This window comes from Antedon bifida, chromosome 5 (assembly GCF_963402885.1).
Source record: "Antedon bifida chromosome 5, ecAntBifi1.1, whole genome shotgun sequence".
Lineage (NCBI taxonomy): Eukaryota > Metazoa > Echinodermata > Crinoidea > Comatulida > Antedonidae > Antedon > Antedon bifida.
Genome location: NC_136230.1, coordinates 18,185,045 through 18,205,794, shown reverse-complemented (window position 1 = coordinate 18,205,794; position 20,750 = coordinate 18,185,045). Strand labels below are relative to the sequence as shown.

General features: G+C 33.4%; 3 protein-coding genes and 1 non-coding gene across 8 annotated transcripts in view; 1 reads left to right on the top strand and 3 right to left on the bottom strand.

Moving 5' to 3' along the window:
* LOC144842648 (transmembrane 9 superfamily member 2-like) overlaps positions 1 to 20,750 on the bottom strand; it is a 119,394-nt gene that overhangs the window by 44,313 nt on the left and 54,331 nt on the right. The window lies entirely within an intron of this gene.
* The window catches only part of LOC144842685 (beta carbonic anhydrase 1-like), a 307,431-nt gene that overhangs the window by 272,073 nt on the left and 14,608 nt on the right, over positions 1 to 20,750 (top strand). The window lies entirely within an intron of this gene.
* The window catches only part of LOC144842644 (transmembrane and coiled-coil domain-containing protein 3-like), a 48,800-nt gene that overhangs the window by 20,516 nt on the left and 7,534 nt on the right, over positions 1 to 20,750 (bottom strand). The window contains exons 1-5 of one of the 5 annotated variants that reach the window (XM_078699132.1): positions 17,201 to 17,297; positions 13,129 to 13,882; positions 12,239 to 12,424; positions 8,228 to 8,356; positions 6,032 to 6,124 (exon numbers count right to left, since the gene is read on the bottom strand). In XM_078699132.1, the coding sequence (XP_078555258.1) occupies positions 6,032 to 6,124; positions 8,228 to 8,356; positions 12,239 to 12,424; positions 13,129 to 13,803 (1,083 nt within the window). In that variant the 5' untranslated portion in view covers positions 13,804 to 13,882; positions 17,201 to 17,297. The other 4 variants (XM_078699131.1, XM_078699134.1, XM_078699133.1 and 1 more) reach the window with 4 other exon arrangements.
* Trnat-ugu (transfer RNA threonine (anticodon UGU)) lies at positions 1,390 to 1,461 on the bottom strand. The gene has a single exon. It is a non-coding gene; the product is annotated as a tRNA-Thr (tRNA).

Sequence of the window (20,750 nt, the reverse complement as noted above, 5' to 3'; positions counted from 1 at the left end):
TAACTATCCATAGTCACATCGAATGCTGTGGGGCCATTAACTTCTTAGACATCACACTCAACCTAGCGAGGAACACATACCAGCCCTATACCAAACCAAACGCCACGTTACAGTATATCCATCAACAAAGTAACCACCCACCGATCATCCTAAAGAATATACCCGCTGGAATAAACATAAACACAAACGACTCTCGTCCTTGTCATCCGACAAGAATTCATTCAACCAAGCCGCCCCTGTATACCAGAAAGCCCTTAACGACAGTGGATACCAGCACACACTAAAATACAAGCCGGTAACCCAGATAAGATGAAAAAACAGCCAACGAAACAACATTCTGTGGTACAAGCCAAAACGTCAGCACAAACATTGGACAGAAATTCCCATCCCTGGTGGACAAACATTTTCCAAAAGATAACAAATTACGGAAAATCTTCAACCGAAACACCATCAAGATTAGCTACAGCTGTATGAAAAATATGAAACAGATAATAGAGAGTCACAACAAGAGAATACTGAACCAAAACAACATCCATGGAAAACATGCAAGAAAACAAAACATGCAACTGCTGAGAGAAAGACACATGCCCGCTAAACGGAAATTGCCTACAACCATCTGTAATATACCAAGCTACAGTTACACGCAAAGACAAATCCACCTCGGAAACTTATATCGGACTCACTGAAAATGATTTTAAAAAACACGATACAGAAATCACACCGCATCATTCCATCATACACATTCTAGAAACTCAACTGAATTCAGTAAACATATTGGACACTCAAGGACAACAACACAGACTATTCAATTTCATGGCGCATCTTGGCATCTACTAAAGCATATAGTTGCGCAAACAAAAAATGCAACCTCTGCCTCAAAGAGAAATATTTATCATCCGCCACCCTGAATTATCGACATTAAACAAACGTAACAAACTTGTGTCTGCCTGCTGACACAGAAAGAAAGCATTGTTACATAACAGCTAACATTCCAAAATATATCACCTGTAAATGCTAATTCTACAAGTAAATGTGCTTATAATCAACGTTGATTGTTCTCATTATAGTCTCCTGATGAGTGAGTTGCACGACTCACTAAACAAGCCTGTAGAGACCAAACTGTAGTTTTTACTTCTTTTCCAGACTTAACATATATTTCAGCTCTCTTTACTGTATTGAACACTTTTTAGACGGTTACATTGAACCAAACATTCATATATATATATATATATATAAATCAATTGTGTTGCGTAGCACTGTGTAAATTATATATAAATCATACTGTCAAATTATAGAAACAGTGCTCATATTCGGAACATGATGATCTCATAATCGAGTAGGGCATAGCTCATTGGCAAAAGTTCCATATTTTTTAGTTGTATGAAAAAATGTCTCTGGCGGGATTCGAACCTGCGACCTCTCGCTTACAGGGCGAGTATCATACCACTAGACCACAGAGCCATGTATGGTATTATCACAGATATTCACCCACCAGATACATTCCCTCATACAACAAACGCCCTCACAATCAGTGGAGACCTAACTAGTCAGAATAAATTCCAACTTTAATACGCAACGGTTTTTAAAATAATATTGTGTATATGTAAATCAATTGTGTTGCGTAGCACTGTGTAAATTATATATAAATCATACTGTCAAATTATAGAAACAGTGCTCATATTCAGAACATGATGATCTCATAATCGCGTCGAGCATATATATATATATATATATAAATAATTAAGTATGAATAATTATTATTATTAAGTATAAATAATTGAGTATGAACTCAATCTTCAATCTTGGCTCTGAATGATCATTCAGAGCCAAGTAGTCCGGTGGCAGGAGGGGGGATATCACCACCCGAAAGGGGACAAATTGCCATCCAACTTTTCTAGACCAGAATTTTCCGTAGATTACGAATATGGAAGGTAAGCGATCAGGATAGGAAGCGTTTTCGAGATATAAGGGGTCAAAGTTCAAAATTGACCAATATAAAAACATGCTATATCTCTGGAAATTCTGGACCTAGTGAGATAATTTTGGTGTCAAATTGTTCACAATGTATATGTATATATTAGCTCTAACAGAACTTTCTTTGTAAAATTGACCGGAAACCCCATTTTTAGCAATTTTGACGTAACGGCAGGTCGGAGAGAATTAAAAATAGAAGCAAATTGTTCCCAAGATATACATTTATATTCAGTGTAACAGATGATATTGCTTGAAAATGACCGGAAGTGTGGTTATTAACCTTTGACATAATTGAATAAGGTTATAAAAACATAAATTAATAAATATTTGTCGTAAGGAGCCAATTTTGGTATCAAATTGTTCACAATATATATGTTTATACTTGCCATAATGCAACATTTTTTTCAAAAAGTGACTGAAACACTATTTTTCTGTAATTTTAACCTTTGACCTGTTTTTCTCATCTAAATAACGACATGGCATAGAGATTTCTAACGGCAAATTGTTTATAATAGATATTTTTATTCAATCTAATAGATTATACTGCTTGAAAAATACAAGTGTGATTATTGCTTTGAAATCCTGTACATAAGAGCCTATCGGGCGGATTTAATGCAAAGAGGTGTGGAAGGGGAATACTACTACTATACAGTACAATGTCTTTCAGAAACATTTGAGCAATTTCAATCAGGTATCCATGTATCTCCAACGGAATGTACGGTTCATAGAGAATTCAGAAGTTACCCTTGGTTCATTTTGGCAAATCCATATGGGTTCCTTTTAAAAGGATTGAGGGTGCACAGACAGGCTTTTCCCATGGCTTAATATTGGAACCTACAGTTTTAGTTACCTGATATATTTCTTACACAGTAACTTATGTAGCCAAGTGCATTGATCCGATACAGGGGCCAAATGTAGAACTGAACATACAGTAGAGAAACACAGAAGGGTCTAAATAGATGACCTGCTGTTGTTTCATTTTAGGCAAAATCCAAATCGGTTCCTTAAGGATCGAGAGTGCACAGGCAGCTTTATTCCATGGTGCCTGTCTATATAAACCCACATTGTCACCCCTTATATTTCCATTATGGGGCTTAATGTCCATCCCTGGAGGACCGGCCTTTGGGGGGTTAATTTTGGCAAATCCATAAGTGTTCCTTAAGGATCGAGAGTGCACAGGCAGCTTTATTCCATGGGCCCCGCCTGTCTATATGAACCCACAGTGTCACCCATTATATTTCCATTATGGGACTTAATGTCCATCCATGGAGGACCGGCCCTTGGGTTAATTTGGGCAAATCCATAAGTGTTCCTTAAGGATCGAGAGTGCACAGGCAGCTTTATTCCATGGGCCGCGCCTGTCTATATGAAATCACAGTGTCACCTCTTATATTTCCATTATGGGGCTTAATGTCCATCCATGGAGAACGACCGGCCCTTGGGTTAATTTGGGCAAATCCATAAAATGTTCCTTATGGATGATCGAGGGTGCACAGGGATATTTATTATATCTCTATGAACCCACATTTTCACCACACATACATTATTTCCAATATAGGGTCTCTTGTAGACCCACATAGAGAACCCCGAAAGGTCCATGAAGGATCGGCCCTTGGGTTCATTTGGGCAAATCCATAAATGTTATTTAAAGATTGAGGGTGAACATTTTAGTTTTATTTACCCCATATTAATTTCTAATACAGGGCCTTATGTAGCACACCACATAGAGATCCCAAAAGGGTCCTTAGAGGGTTCATTCAGGCAAATCCATATGGGTTATTTTAGAATCTTTTGTGTACCGGAAACTCTTTCCTGTATGGGCCAAACTATCTGTGGCTATATAAAAATTGTGGTCTGTCTGTGTATTGAGTTGTGGATTGAGTTTGGCCACCTGGATCTGCCTATGCCCTATCCTGTACGAATTGGTATTCTCTGGTTCTGATGAATAGTAGTTTATTTTCCAAAAACGAATATTGTAGCTCTAATAAATGCAACTGTATAGTGGCAAATCATTGAAGGTCAGCGTAACATTTTAACATCATAACATTTTAACCGTCATAATATTAATAATATTAATAATTTTATTATTTATTTTACAGTATTATTTTAATACATTTAAAATAATGCGCACTAGAAAAAATATAAAAATACCATAACTTCACTGATCAAATAACGTGATTACATTTATGAACATCAATCTCATAACTTTGCATTATTTAGTATATCACTTGTTCAAATGTTGACCTTTGAACTATGTCAACTTGTGTAATGATAAATGTGCTCTTTTGATTGTGTATGATTGATAGATGTCTTAACAGAATGATAAAACATAACATTTTGTCCTAAATGTTAGTTTTTATTTGGGTTTATATGCAAATTGTGTGATTGGTCAATATTGACATTTGACCTTTAATTGAAAAGTATTTGTTTTATAAGGCGACTGAATAGATACCTATAACCATACAAATGTATTAAAAGACCAAATTGAACTTCAATAAATTGGTTATAATACATATGTATATAATACATTGTTATAATTGGTCAATTTTGAACTTTGACCCCTTATCTCTTCCTATTTGCTTCCTATCCTGATCGAAGTCTGATTTGATTAAAAACAGTATTATAATTATATTAATCAAAATTATAATGAAATAACATAACTTTACTAATCAAATAATTTGATTAATTGTAAAACCATCAATATCATAGTTTGGACAACTTTGCATTTATTTGTTAATACGTGTATTAAAATGTTGACCTTTGACCTTATGTCAACTGATGAAATTGACCTTATGTCAACTGATGAAATGATGTATTCGCTCTTTTACATTGCGTATGATTGATTAACAGGATAAGAAAACATCCAATTTTTATTAATATAAGTTTTTATTTGGTTTTAGAGGTACGTTCTATGATTGGTCAATATTGACATTTGACCCTTAATTACAAAGGATTTTTTTTTCACAAGGTGATTGAATAGACACTTATAATCCTAAAAATGTAATAAAAGACCAAATTGTGCTTCAATAAATTTGTTATAATACATATACATAATACATTGTTGTAATTGGTCAATTTTGAACTTTGACCCCTTATATCTCGAAAACGCTTCCTATCCTGATCGATTACCTTCCATATTCGTAATCTACGGAAAATTCTGGTCTAGAAAAGTTGGATGGCAATTTGTCCCCTTTCGGGTGGTGATTCCCCCCTCCTGCCACTGGACTAAAGATTGAAGATTGAGTTCATACTCATGAAGCAGCCTGTAGTGCAATAAAATGTTCAGTTGGTAATTTACTAGCGTCTTTATCATTTATTTATATTTGGCTCTACATTTTGTATCGAGCACTTGCGCTTTCATGATCTGCGTTAAATTTACCACGATTTATATATGTATGCCCCAGTGGTCTAATGGTTAGGACATCTGCATATCAAGCAGGCGGTCCGAGTTCGAGTCTCGGTTGGGGCGACTTTTTCTCATTCTCACAGATTTCCTCATCTTTATCGTTTCAAATTAATTAATTAAATTTCAGTATATCACCGGGCGGTTTAGAATTAATGTTCTTTGCCTGATTTGTTTATATATATACATACATATACACGCTGTTTCTATTGTTATATTTCTTTTATTCCTGTCCACCCAGGCAGCACTTGCCACCTCATATGCTATGACTTTATCCAAATTCCCTCACTTGCACTGATGAAGGGCTGGCTGTTTTCTTTATCGTTTTGATTTAGCTTTTCGCTTTTTTTTTTTGTATCTCCATTGAGATCCAGCCACTGAACAAACATACAGTATGTGAGCATTACTCCGTAGACTTAACAATAGCGAGCAGTCCATCCAATAAACCCCATTTCAAGATGGCATTCAAGACTGTACTTTCAATTGGTCCTCGCTTTAAAATTGCCTACAGTATCTTTTGATACAGGTACTATTACTGTGTATTATTTATATCCTCGAAACCCAATGATCTTTGTACGAATGACATGACCAACTAAATGGAAAAATACCAAAGCTAAGTTATGACAAAATGTCTGTTTATTTAGTGCAACATACCTTTCTTATTTTTTCAGGTGAAAACTCCAATCCAACACAAAACAATATGAAAAATGCACCAAACTCACTTAATGTTTCTACTTGAACAACAGCCTACAAAGGAAAATTTTTTTTAAATGAAAATTCAACCTGATATTGATAATATTACACTTTTTTTGGCATTTTAACAATAAAAATTGTATCAGTATGGAATGGGGGCGACATAGGAGGTTTTCAGAGTGTAAATCAATTAGAGGTTTACCTTATTAATACATACATGCAGTTTAATTGTTTCCCAATGCAAAATATATATTAAAAATGCTAAAATTAATAATTTTCCAGTTTTTACATTTTGAATCAACTATATTACTGTAGTTGATGCACAATCCAGTAGTGTAGTACAGTTCAATACTTCAATACTGTTTTCCCAAATTAGGCTAATTTCTTTCTCCATGTGCACCATGGGAAATTTCTATAATTTATGTTTGACCCATTACAAACATATTTTTGGCCAGTGCAACAGCTAAACGCTCCGCTCCAGAAGTCGCTAAAAATGCTGATTTGTTATCGTTTTTCCCATTTTTAGTTAATATATATTTTAATCTATAAAGAATACAATATAATTGGTTATCTGCAACGAATTATGTGATTGTCAAAGATTATCTTTATTTTTTCTGTAATTTTTGTGTCTCGGGTATCTCTAAAGCACATTTCGTAACTTTCTCAACATATCGTCATTCATGTGAAGTTGTTCAGCTAACATTATCATGATGTTTACAATTGCGCAACGTGACCTTACACATGATTTTATGAAATTCGCGTATTTAACATAGGTAAATTGAAACTTAGCAAAAGTGTAATTTATATCATGCGCTAACTTTCTAATGAAAAAAAATGGCATTTTTCACAGGAAGTTTACTAAATTTTAAATCATACGAGCACGTAAAATTAGACAATTCACGCACGTTTTTGATGAAAAAGTTCACAAATTCATCAAAATTATGTCTTTTTTAAAAAAGTCATAGTTTCTAAAATAACTGTGAAATTTATTTTTATTACATATTCTGGAAGGTGATGAGTTGTAGATATCGGATCATGCATCAATATGGCTAATAACCGGATATTGTGACGTCATCGTATGGCCACTTGAATATGAAATATAGGATATTTGTCTCTCTATTCATAGCTGATCACATTTAATAGAGCGCATCTCCACTTATCCGTATTCCATTTTCCTCCCAGATTTTGATATTGTCTAGGTCAATTAATTATCTTTCGCATGATTTACCATTTTTAAAATGTTTATGATGTATCATGTGCAAAAGCGTGAATAACTTTGGTCACTTATTTTCAACATTCCAATAAATTTCAATATGTTATAGCTCCTCAGAATGAAAAGCGATAATCATGATTAAAACGTTTTCTGGAAGCTGTTGAATTGTAGATACGAATCCATGTACACATTTTGCGCATCGGATGTTGTGACGTCATCATATGGCCAGTTGAATTATAAAAATCGTATTTTCATCTTTTGCATCACAGTTCATTCACATTCTATACACATCTATATTCTACGTATCCAAATTTCTTCAACACGTTAATATGTTGTTTCTCAGATAATTCCCTTCCAAAATTGCTATCTTCGCTTTTCATTTTGATGACGTCATCATGTTAAAAATTGGAATAAAAGGCAGGTAATTTCACCTATGCTACACTGTATGTAGTATGTATACAGTATATAGTGTATACTGTATATACTTAGACACAAAATAGAGAGCACCGTAACAACATTTTATTTTCTTCAGGTCACAATGGCATAATCTTTTTTCTGTGCGCAATATTCTAACATATGACGTGCACATGGCACTTGTCCATAGTGACGATTTCAAATTTTAGTATTGGAATTAAATTTGTCATTATCAACCCAAAAAAGTAGGCAGCTAAAAATGAGTGAACTAAAAAATTGTTGTAATACAAATTATTTTGAATGGCAACCTATCTTTAGATAGAGATGCTTAGTTTTTAAGGTTTTAAATTTTGTGAAGTTTTGAATTGGCCAGTAGATTAAAACAATTTAGTTCTACCTCCCAAAGGTGTGTACCTCGCCATTCGATTCCCAAACTAGATGCATGGCAATATTGTTTCTTCTTTTGTTTAATACAAGTGGGCAAAATTTAACAATTATTTAAATAAATACTTATTTTGTAATTACTGTACCTTGATAGCTCCAAATCCTGAAGACCCAAGAATTACACCTGCCATAATATAGCCAAACATTGCTGGTAAATGAATTGAGTTGCAGAGCCATCCACAGACAAATGCCACTATCATAAGAATTATGATATCCTAGTAAACACAAACATAAATGTACACAAGTTACAGTATTTTGAAAACATATAAAAACAAGATTTTTTAAAGACTTTTGTCAAAACTGCAAAGAATCTGTTGCAGGTTAGGGTGCCGGATGTCGTCCCTAAACCATCTCGACCAAAGTCAAGTTATTCCCACATCAACTCATCCCCACGGCAACTCAAGTCACCGTGTTCTCACATAAACTTTGGTATACGTAAGAAAAATAATTATTAATTGATTTATTGTAGTATAAAATTATTAGGTGATCATTTAGAATAAAATGATCACCTATTGTTATTGTATGAAATCTTTATTTTTTTTTGGTTATCCGCAACGAAGTTGCAGGATAACCTCTTGTGATTGTACGAAATCATCATCATCTTCTTTTTTGTCATCTTCTTTCTTTCTGTATGATTTTTGTGTAACGCTTTTCTCTAAAACTTGCAAACATAACATTTTGTTAACTATGTTAACATTTTGACATTTACGTAACGTCGTCAAGCGAAGCTTTTCATGACGTTTACAATTGCGCAACGTGACTTACGCGCGATTTAACGATTTTCTCGTATTTAACATAGGTCGAAAACCAAATAACATTTCAAATTGAAACTTTGCAAAAGTTTTATTTATATCATGCGCTAACTTTCTGTAGAAAAAAAATTGTGTGTTTTACACAAAGTTACGCGTGCACACGCATTTAAAATTTCAAAATGCGCAAAATTAATTTCTAATCAACTTTCTACGCGTTTCATGTCGTTTTAAGCATGTAAAAAATTCCCAAGTGTGCGCAAATTTTTACGTGTGCGGTGCGCACGTAGCATTAAAAACAAATTTTTTCCGCGTGATTTATGTTTTTCCAGCCTTTTCTAGTAATGTTACCAACTTTTAAACAATTTCGACTTAAAGTAACGTCATACGAGCACGTCGAATTGGCCAATTTGCGCGTGTTTTTGATGAAAAAGTTAAAAAAATCGTCAAAATTATGCCTTTTTTTAAACAGTCGTAATTTCTAAACTGCACGGTCAACTTTTTGTGGATGACATTTTCTGGAAGTTGATGAGTTGTAGATATCGGATCATGTATTAATATGGCTAACCGGACATTGTGGCGTCATCGTGTGGCCACGCGAATATAAAATTTAGGATTTTTGTATCTTTCGTCATAGCTCATCACATTTAATAGAGCGCATCTCCACTTATTCGTTTTCCATTTTCACCCCGATTTTTATATTGTCTAGTTCAATCAACTATCTTTCGCATGAGTGAAAAATATTTTAATTTTTATGACGTCAACATGCCTAAAAATTTTAATTACGTGTGGCATTAATTTCATCTTTACAGTAAATTTTAATCTGTTATAGCTCGTAAGAATAAAATTTGATAATCACGATTAAAACGTTTTATGGAAGCTATTGGATTGTAGATACGAAATCATGTGAAAATTTTGCCAATCGGATGTTGTGACGTCATCATATGGCCAGTTAAATGAAAAAAGTCGTATTTTCATCTTTTGCGTAATAATTCATTACATTTAAAAGAGCGTGCATCAATATTTCACGTATTCAAATGTCTTCTAGATGTTAATATGTTGTTGCTGAGATAATTTCCTTCCGAAATTGCTACCTTCGCGTTTCATTTTAAAACCGTCAACATGTTAAAAATTGCAATAAATAGCGGGTTCCGTAATTTCACCTATTCTACACTGTATGTGATATGGATACAGATTATACTGTGTATACTATATATGAATCTAAATAATAGAATTCAACAATAACAACATATCATATTCTTCAGTTCAGGTCATAATGCCAACGTGAACACTTCCTTTTGTCCTCAACCTATCCCTTAATGTTAAAAGGTACGTTGTTAAACGTCCATGTTTCACCACTTGCGCGACGGATAACCAAACTCGTCAAAGTGACGAGTTACATGTCTAGTCTTTTTATTGTTTCTGTACACTATTTTGTGTAACAATTATCTCAAAAAGCTTAATGTCAATGATTACCAAAATTTCAGAATATCTTTCAAATAATATAACTTAATCCTAATAAGCTTTCCAGCGTGATCACTCATCCGTGACGACATTTATACGCCATTTTGCGAAATCACATTATCAATCATATCTCCATAATTCATTATCACATATTAATAAAATTTACTACACGTAAACTTCAGGTCAAAATATTAGCAAATAAAAACGCACGCGCACGCAGGGTCATGCGCGTGAAATCGCGCGTTAAAAATTTAAAACGCTCAAAATTAAGTTTTGATCAATTTAGAGCATGAATTAGGCCATTTGCGTGTTTCAAAAAATTACTGCGCAAAAATGCGTTTTTGCGCGTGCGATACTTAAAAAGCGTAAAAAATATGAATTTTTTTTACAAATCTCATTCTACTCACCATCCTTAGTACATTCACCAAATTTGAGTCAGTTCCGACTTAAAATAACGCTATACGAGCACGTTAAAAATGACAAAATGCGCACATTAATTTTACAAAAGTTCTGAAAATGGTGAAAAATAGGTCTTTTTTAAAATGAAAATAATTCTTCAGAATGCAAGATGACCCCCGATTTTTTTAACTTATTCTGGAAGCCATTGAGTTGTAATCTATATGAATTCATGTACACATTTTATGTACAAAATGTTTTGACGTCATCAAATGGCCACTTGAATTTAAAAATTAGGATTTGTTATCTTTTTGTGTAGATTATCACATTCAACAGAGCGCATCTTGGTTATGTGTGCTCGAATTTCGCACAAATTTCAGTATGTGCTTGCTTAATTAATTATCTTTATCATGAGTTGACACTATTTTCATTTTAATGACGTCATTACGTGTAAAAACTTGAATAACGTAGGCCGTGTAATTTCACCTTCGCAGTAAATTTGAATATCTTACAGCTCTTCAGAATTGAAGGTTACCTTGATGATTATAATTTATTATGAAAGCTGATGAAATGTAGATATTAATTCATATAAAAATTAAGCCTATCGGATGTTGTGACGTTAACATATGGCCAGTTGAAGTGAAAAAGTATTTTTTTCATATTTTTCGTCAAAGTTATACAAAATTCAAAGAGCGCGCACAGCGCTTCTACGTGCCAAATTTTTTTCCAAATTTTATATTTTTTTGCTCAATTAATTATCTTTCGAAATTGTCATCTTAAAGTTTAGTTTGATAACGTCATCATGACCAAAAATTAGAACATGATGTGTGTCCCGTAATTTCACCTATGCTACACTGTATATAGATATACAGTATATACTGTACATATTGTATATGGCATATAACAGGCACAACTCAGCACTATAAGCGTATAATAGGATGGCATACATCAACATTTTTCGATCGTATGTTAACGTACGTGCATGGTTAAAAAAAATTAATTTCGGTAAAATGATAAAAATGATCACCTATAATTCGTCAAAGTGACGAATTAAATTCTAGTTCTTTATTATTTTTGTTCCTATTGTCTAAAATTATTCATTTAAAAGTCTTCTTGAACAGCTATATTCCCCATGCTCTTTGTTTGCAACTTTTGCATTCCATACTTTATTGGGGCCGATTGACCTATTAATTTGTGGTTGAGTTGACGCAGGACCGACTTGACTTTGGCCGAAATGGTTTATTTTATCTGTTGAGTAGCTAGCCATGTATACTTTTTATATTCTTCAAAGCCTATCTGTGTTCACGGACACGAACTAGTTTTTACTGTAAGAAAGGCATTTTTTTGGACTGCAGATTGAATTTATAAATACTTTTTTAACTTTGGCATACAAAAATATCATCTATAAAAATACATCAAATTTCTTGTTCCTGGCAAGATTGTGCTTGAAATGTCAAATAATAATAATCATCAAAGTAATTTGTTTACCTGAATGAAATGATGGTCTTCATGGGGAACTGTTGTATCTTTAGGTTTAGTTAAAACATACTGATTATTATTAGTGTCAACCAATAAACTCATAACATCTTGATGATTGTGTCGTGTATTTGAATTATTCATATTCCTACCATTCTCATCTAAACGAACAACTGCTTCAATAAAAGCACCTCGAACCTAAAGATATATAATGAAAACTTTGAATGCAATTCTGATATTATGATTGATGATTCTGTATACAGTGCAATTCATTCTTCCTTTATTTCTGACCTACTGCTCCGATTTGGTGCCATTTTGGATACCTGCCAACATTTGGGAGTAAAAAGTTGGTAGTTGGTCACAGAGAGAAAACATTTGCCTTGAAATATTCAGGACTAGGCTATATTCACACTGATGGAGCTTACAATGCTGATTGCAAGGTCACTTTTTTCTTTTGTTGCATCCTTTCCTGGAACGAACTCTCGATTCTTTCAAATTAATTTTAAAACAATGGTAAACAAGGCCATATACATGGCTGCAGTCGCGTGCTCAAGTTAGTGTTTACCGACCAACCGACCGACATAGTGAGCTGTAGAGTCGCCTTGCACGCGACTAAAAAGGATACAGATTATTGATAAATTCAGACACAGAACGGAAGTTCCGACATTCATGACTATTGCTATTGCTTATTGTTACATATTCATTACGTAAATTGTTTTCCCACTGCCTTTTAAAATGTGATACCGTGATATCAAACTATAACAAGATGTACCAATACATACAATAAATAAAACACTTGATCAGTGTGAACAGGGCCTTAAATGAATCTCTAGTGAAAGCATGGATTGTGTTTTATGATATACAATCATTATTGGTTTATTATCAAACAAAAATTGTGTTACCTGCTTTGATTGATCAAATGCATGATCTTCAATACGATTTTCCAGATTATCTGCTGCTATAGCAACCTCTGCCAATATCTCATCCAAGATAAAATCAACTTTTGTTCGATTGTCTCCAAAAGATTTATTTCCTAGTTGTTTTAAATGTAATTGATATTCAACCTGATGCTTCTCAGCTGCCAATAAGTCATTAAACTCTTGTTCCTCTCTTAAAGTTGCCTCTCTTAATGCCTCAAGTCTCTCAAGACTACTGTCTTTTATGTTAATTATGTCTTTGTAATCTCCTTCCAAGTCTCTTTTCAAAGAATTAATTGCCATAAATATTGAATTCTCACTCTCATTTAACTCTTTTTGAAATATCTCAAAGGTATGTACTTGAAATTGCCTTTCTGGTGCCTCAATTTGCTGATTTTGTTTAACTTCACTAATTGCAATATCCAGTTTTTTTATTACTTTTTTCTTCATTAAAAGAAGTCCAAGAATATTTTCACAAGAGTTTTCCAGCCATGCTGTATGTCCTTTGTCTTGAAGCTTTTCGAGGAACGAGCGCCCTCTATAAAGTTTTAATTCATGATTAGCCAGGTCTTTTATAACTGGCTTAACCTTTAAACTATTGGAAAATACAAACCCCAACATCAGCTGTCCAATGAGTGTTAAAAATAATTTAGACGTCATCCTGAATGTAGATTCTAAACGGAATTACAATTTTATCATGATCCTTTTATAAGCATACAACAAAGGTAGCTTCCATTTCCTGTAATTAACAAAATGTTCATACTGTATTTACAGTTTTCAAATAAACGCCCCAAACCCCCATAAAACATCTTTTGGAAAAAACTCCCCATCGGATAAAAGCCTCAACTATTTTTTTCCTCCAATAAACACTTTTAATTTAATTAATGCATTTTACCATCACCCAAAAAAAGAAATGTCTCTCGACTATTCTAGAATAGTAGTAGCTTACTAGCTAGTAGTAGGCCTAGGCCTGTTTAAAAGAAGGTAGACTAGAGGGTAGCCTAGTTGGTAACAGATCATTTCAGTCGCGATCGTTCGGTAAATTATAAAAATGTTTTCGCCACCAATCCATCGAAGAAACACTACAATGCGGTGAAAACTTTTTTTTTCAATCATACAGTTATGTAGGCCAATCTTTTAAAAACATTTCACAGTAATTTTTGTTCTCATACAACCCTTCGTACGTGTACAATTTTTTAATCAACATAGTGTCCAAAAATCCACTGTTTGTTTGTCATCTCTGCAAGATGGCTTCCGTAGCACAAAAATTGTCTGTCAATACAACTAAAATGTTACTGTTGATACTGTACACGGTTTTTGTTAACTTTTAAGAATAAAAATCGGACAAATTTATCATCATAACATGTAGGTTTATATTAACTTAATGATTGAAATAATATCCTTGATATTGATTGATCGATTGATATTCTTTGAAAACAGCAACATTATCAGCAGTAACATGTTACAGAATTTTTATTGACAAATTATATTGAAATTAAACATTTATTTCAATAATAAATGCATTAAAAGTAGATGCATTTTTTTCGATCCAATTTTTGGTCAAAGTGGATAACTATTATGTTACATTAAAATGACATTAAAATGGCAAAAAAATGTTAAATAATTATTTTTTCAGGGGGACAATACATCTTTAATATGAAATATGACGATCTGTGCTGGAAAATTGGGATGGGTGGTGAAAATCTGCCTCATGCTGGCTACGGCCCTGCTATGTCATGAATGATATGATACTATCTATATAGGCCTAATAGCTAGCTATTCCTAACTAAAAAAAGGGCCTACCTACTATGGTTTACGATGAAATCGGTCGCGTTTGAAATCGGTCGCGATAAAATCAACTTCCGGTATTTTGTATGGCGCGCCGCTAGAGCTATACTTTTGATGATATCGGTCGCGTTTGAAATCGGTCGCGCTATTTTGTATGGATCGAGCGGGATGCATGCTAGAGCGGGATATACATTTTTCGTTTAATTTATATAGATTTAATTGATATCTTTTAGGAACTAGATTATTTATGTGGATATTTTTTACTTGGTTAATAAATTTATTATCAATCATACACATTAATTTTTTTGTTTGTATTTCACAGGTCTCGGAGAAGGACTATGTCTTTTCAAAATGGCCATTTATAAACACGTTTAAATATAATATTATATTAGGCATAATGTTATATTAGGCATATAATAATTTACCTCTATTTATATGTGCTGTAATTAATATATTATATAGAGAATATACGTCTGTCGTGTCTTTTATTATGCAAACAATTACGTAAAAGAGAACAATTTATTTAAAAACAATAATTTTTACAATATAGCCCGTAAAGTCAGCGTATCCATTTTTATACTTATGCATACTGTGGCAGATTATATCATATCCATGTCGTTAACAACATACCTACTATTCGATCACCTTATTTCTATTTTATTTCTATCCGTTATGTAGGATAATATTAAGTGTATAATGATTATTGTTGAGGCAAATCACGTGTATATTTTTATTTCTAATGTTTAAAATAGTTTTTAGTAAAATGATCATTATATGCGGATGGTTAAAAGGCGATTTACTGAAATAAACCCCCGAATACGCCATATCGGACATGCGCCTTCTATGATCGTGCAGCTGTTAACAATACGTTATTTTGATGACGGGGTTTTCCCTTTTTAAAAAACACGCACTATTACTAATAACCATACGTTTGAAACGTCTATAGGCGCGCCTCCGCACGGGTTTTTTTGTGAAACGATCCAATGAGCTATAGATGCTCGACGCGATTATGAGATCATGTTTATTCATTCATTCATTCTTTATTTAGCCTTTAAAATCGAAATACATTTAAAACATAAGTAACGAAATCAAGACACGTGGAAATCTAAGGAGGCAAGGATAAGCAAAAGCAATTAAAATCGCTGTAGCTCAGGCTTGCTTATCCATAATAATTACGAATAAAGCACTGTTTCTATAATTTGACAGTATGATTTATATATAATTTACGTATATACGTCGGCGATACTATAGATTTTAATTTGAATATCTTTTATTTCTTCATTTATAATAATCATTTAATGTAAATAATTAAGTAAGTGCAACTCAGTGTCTCACATTCATACGTCGTTCGTAAATCTAAATGTTTAAATATCAGTGCAGATTACCCCTTTGAGAATCGTTTCCACCTTTATTATCCATACATTATTATTCTCACATCTATCATTGTACATCATAGTCCTACTGTAGGCCGGTAGATTGATTTATAACGGCATATTATCTATATATTTTATTAATATCCTAAAACCATACGTAATTGTTTGCATAATAAAAGACACGACAGACGTATATTCTCTATATACTGTAATATATTAATTACAGTACATATAAATAGAGGTAAATTATTATATGCCTAATATAACATTATGCCTATTATAACATTATGACTAATATATTTAAACGTGTTTAGAAATGGCCATTTTGAAAAGACACAGTCCTCCGAAACCTGTGAAATACAAAAAAAAATTAATTTAATGATTCATAATAAATATTTATTATTATTAACCAAGTAAAAAATATCCACATAAATATTCTAGTTCCTAAAAAATATCAATTAAATCTATATATAAACGAAAAATGTATATCCCGCTCTAGCATGCATCCTGCTCAAATCCATACAAAATAGCGCGACCGATTTCAAACACGACCGATTTCAAACGCGACAGATATCATCAGAAGTATAGCTCTAGCGGCGCGCCATACAAAATACCGGAAGTTGATTTTATGGCGACGGATTTCAAACGCGACCGATTTCAAGCGCGACCGATTTCATCTGACACCCCTACTACTACTCCTCTAGGCTTTAGACCTAACTAAAAAAAGCTGCCTAGGACTAGGTCCTGGATAGCCTAACTACTGTAGTTAGTACTACTTCATATCTATCTTAATATAATTCATACAATAGGTTCAGTATTAGAAAGACCATTGATTGATGTTGCGTCGTACAAAAACTGTGATTTTTAACGAGACAATTGAATTTATCCACACGTACTATGGAACGCCGGGAGTGCCACTTTCGGCGACCTTTTAATGCGGCGACTGCTATTTCTTTCGGCGACCTAAGCATTTCGGCGACTTTGGTACTTAGCGGCGACTTTTCCATGCGGCGACTCGGCGACTTTACCATTCAGCTGCAACTTTTTATGCGGCGACTCGGCGACTTTACCATTCACCTGCAACTTTTTTATGCGACTACCCGGCGACTTTACCATTCAGCTGCAACTTTTTCATGCGGTGACTCGGCGACTTTAACATTTATTTTTATGTGGCGACTTTGTTTCGGTTGAATAACTTTGTCGGCGACTTCTTTATTTGGCGACTTAAGGATTAGGCAGCTTTGTTGTATGCCGACTAATTGCGCAACGATAACAGCTTAACCTTGGAAGGTCACGGGACATTTTGCAACGTCTGGAATGAAAAGGCTAACCAACTTATCAGGATCAAATTACCTCTCTTATCTGTTGTTGCATGCAGCGCATGCCAGAGTGTTGATTCATTTAGTATTTTATTATTATTCATGTGTACATCTTTATGAAAGCACCTTCAAAATGAAAACGTTGCGTGAAATTCTTGATGAAATTAATTTAGGACATCTTCATGTCAATTTTGAAAGAGAAAATGTAAGGATTTTTGTTTGTTTTTTATTTAGTAGAATAAGCTGGCCTCTATATAGCCACCTATATCTCTCTACTAGGCTACTAGACCATGGAGTAAAGAATTCTTTACTCCATGGCTAGACCTAGCTAGATAGAGAGGCCCTATAATATTAATAGGCCTAAGCCTAGTAGGCCCTATAACTTGTAAGGTGTAGGCCCGGCTAGACTCACATTGTCACAATAATTGAGAAATTTAGTAGTAGTAATAAATACATCATTAATATCATTACTGGTGCCATGAAGGAAAGTTCCTCCATGTCCATGGTGGTAAAAACTATGTATTGTAGGCCTACAAAACAGAAAAGGTCCAGCTTTCTAGGTCTGATAACTGATTAATTAATGGGTAAAACAGACCAATGTAATAATAAATTTGATTGCCTATTTAATATGAAACCTACACTCAACAAACAATCTTATTTCATCAAATCAAAGCAAAAATGTTTATTTAAATCAGTTGGAGAAGCTAATTTTTTAATTAGCCCTCAGTATTTGCCATTGATCAATTTATAAAAGAGGTACTTAATTCTCTTGTCATTGTCCTTTGTCTGCCATTTTTAAAAAACTTTATTACATTTCTATGTTTATATATTTTATAATTATGTTTTTGATAGAAAATAAATATATATTTTGATTTGATATTTCAAATATTGTTTGAATTTGGGTAAGATAAACATTTTTTTTAAATAAAAATTATTTAGATTGATGCTGCAAACATTGGTTCACTAACCAACTCTGAACTTGACATGCTGGGTGTAGTGTCGATAGGAGATAAGCACAGACTTCGTAACAAATTCAGATTAAATGGTATGTTTTTACTGTTTCAATTAATTGCTAGCATAGATAATAGTAATAATGTTAGGTAGTAGTAGTCAGGTGTGAATGACACCCTTTCGCATCCAATCTTAGCCTAATATAACAGTGTATACTTCCACAAATATTGTTAAGGATTTATTTTATAGAAACTATAAAAAAGTCTCCCACTTGATTTTATTTTGTTATAGGCCTACACCTGAAAAATAAATTGTACGCAATATATATCAAATGGTCTAATGGAAGTTAATTAATAATTATATGTAACCTTTACTATTACACGACGTGCAAAACACAAAAGACTCAAATACAGGTACAAAATATAGTGTGAGAAATTGCTTTATTGATGTTGCTCACTTAAGGCTCTGACTGCGAATGCTCTTCCAAACCATTTGCATTAAGTTTAATCATTATCAGAACAAAGAAAATACACTTAATTACTAAAACAGGAATTAAAGCTAATTGATTAATGGCCGAAACAGATATCAATGACCAAAAGAATATATAATGGTTAATCCTATAAACAAATAGTGGACCACAGACATTTCCAGATTACCCTATGGGGAGTAAATGTGGTGTCTATTCACATTTTAAGTCAAAAACAAATCAACAAAATACTTAATAGCATTCCAAAATGCTGTAAATAAATTAAAAGTAAAATAATTAAAAAGCTAAAAGTAATGTATGCCACATATATAATAGTATGTACAGGTCTCTACAGCTTTAAATCCATTGAGACCAACCATACTGTATGTCACACACAAAATTGACTTTGGACAACCTAATGCACAAATGTGGGTATTGGAATTAACATTAGACCTATAGCATGTATGTTTATTTCACTTTGATAGTAAATATTCATTTTCCTAGGCACCCTGTTATCTGCAATAATAGGCAATAGAGAAACAAAAAACCAAGGTAAAAAAAGAAAAGGGCAAGGTTATGGTGGCACCTCATGGACCAAAAAGGTAGTCTGTTTGGCAGATCCTGAAATGGAACATGCCCCAACCATGGCCGAAAAGCAGGAGTTGGCAGATGCTGATCTTGGAGAAAAGGTGATGTCAATAAAGCACTCTAATTTGTCACCATCCAAGCTGAAGGAAGTAATGATGGAGTTATTTCCAAAACTTACAGAAGGTGGTGGCTATGAGTTGCTTTCGTGTTCTGGGAACAATAGGGCTTTAGTCCCAATAAGTGGTGCGTACACACCAAAAAACATCAAAGATAGAACTGGGTCTGGACGTATTTACATCCGACCCATTCAAAACCAGCTCAATCTGGATTCAGGAAAAGTAAGTACACTAAAAACTACCATACATCCCAATCCATGCCAGATCCAGGATTTTAATTTGTGGAGAGTTGGTAGGTGGGGGGGGGGGGGGGGGGGGCATTTATTTCATTGTTTTCGGACATAATTTGAATATATAAAGTAGGCCTACCTCTATTATATATATACAACCTATATCTGTATATTGTAATATCTTTTTGCCTTTTTTTACCTTGAAGAATATACAGGCAAAATGTTTGGAAAGGTATTTCAATGAATTGCCATTCGATAATTTTATTTAATAAATGGTTTTGACAGATAGTTTTTCAAATTTTTCTTTTTTTTCCTAGAATTCAATTTCTGTAGAAAGTGGCTTATCGGAGCACTGTTTAAAGTGTCATGAACTGTTTGCCGTACACTTACTAAAGGAACATGTGAAAACCTGTTCTTTGGAAAGGTAATTTAAATTATTTGGCCTTTTTTCATTAGACTTTTTCTTATTACACTTATTTATTAGGATTTATCAATTACCTATCTTGCAATGCACATACTTTAAACTAATACAGAGAAGAGGGAAGAGTGAACCTGGTATTACTATGGAGAATAACTGATTTCTATATGGCAAATACTAATATGTACTATATATTGATAATGTATGGGTATTTCAAAATTATTATATAGTAGATCTGATGGGCAAGAGTCTTTCACCATAGGAGGACCTTCAAAATCAGCATCAACGTCAGCATCCAGAAGGTACTTTTGGCCTTTTTTTGTGTTAAAAGGCAAAAATTAATTACTTTTATTTCTCT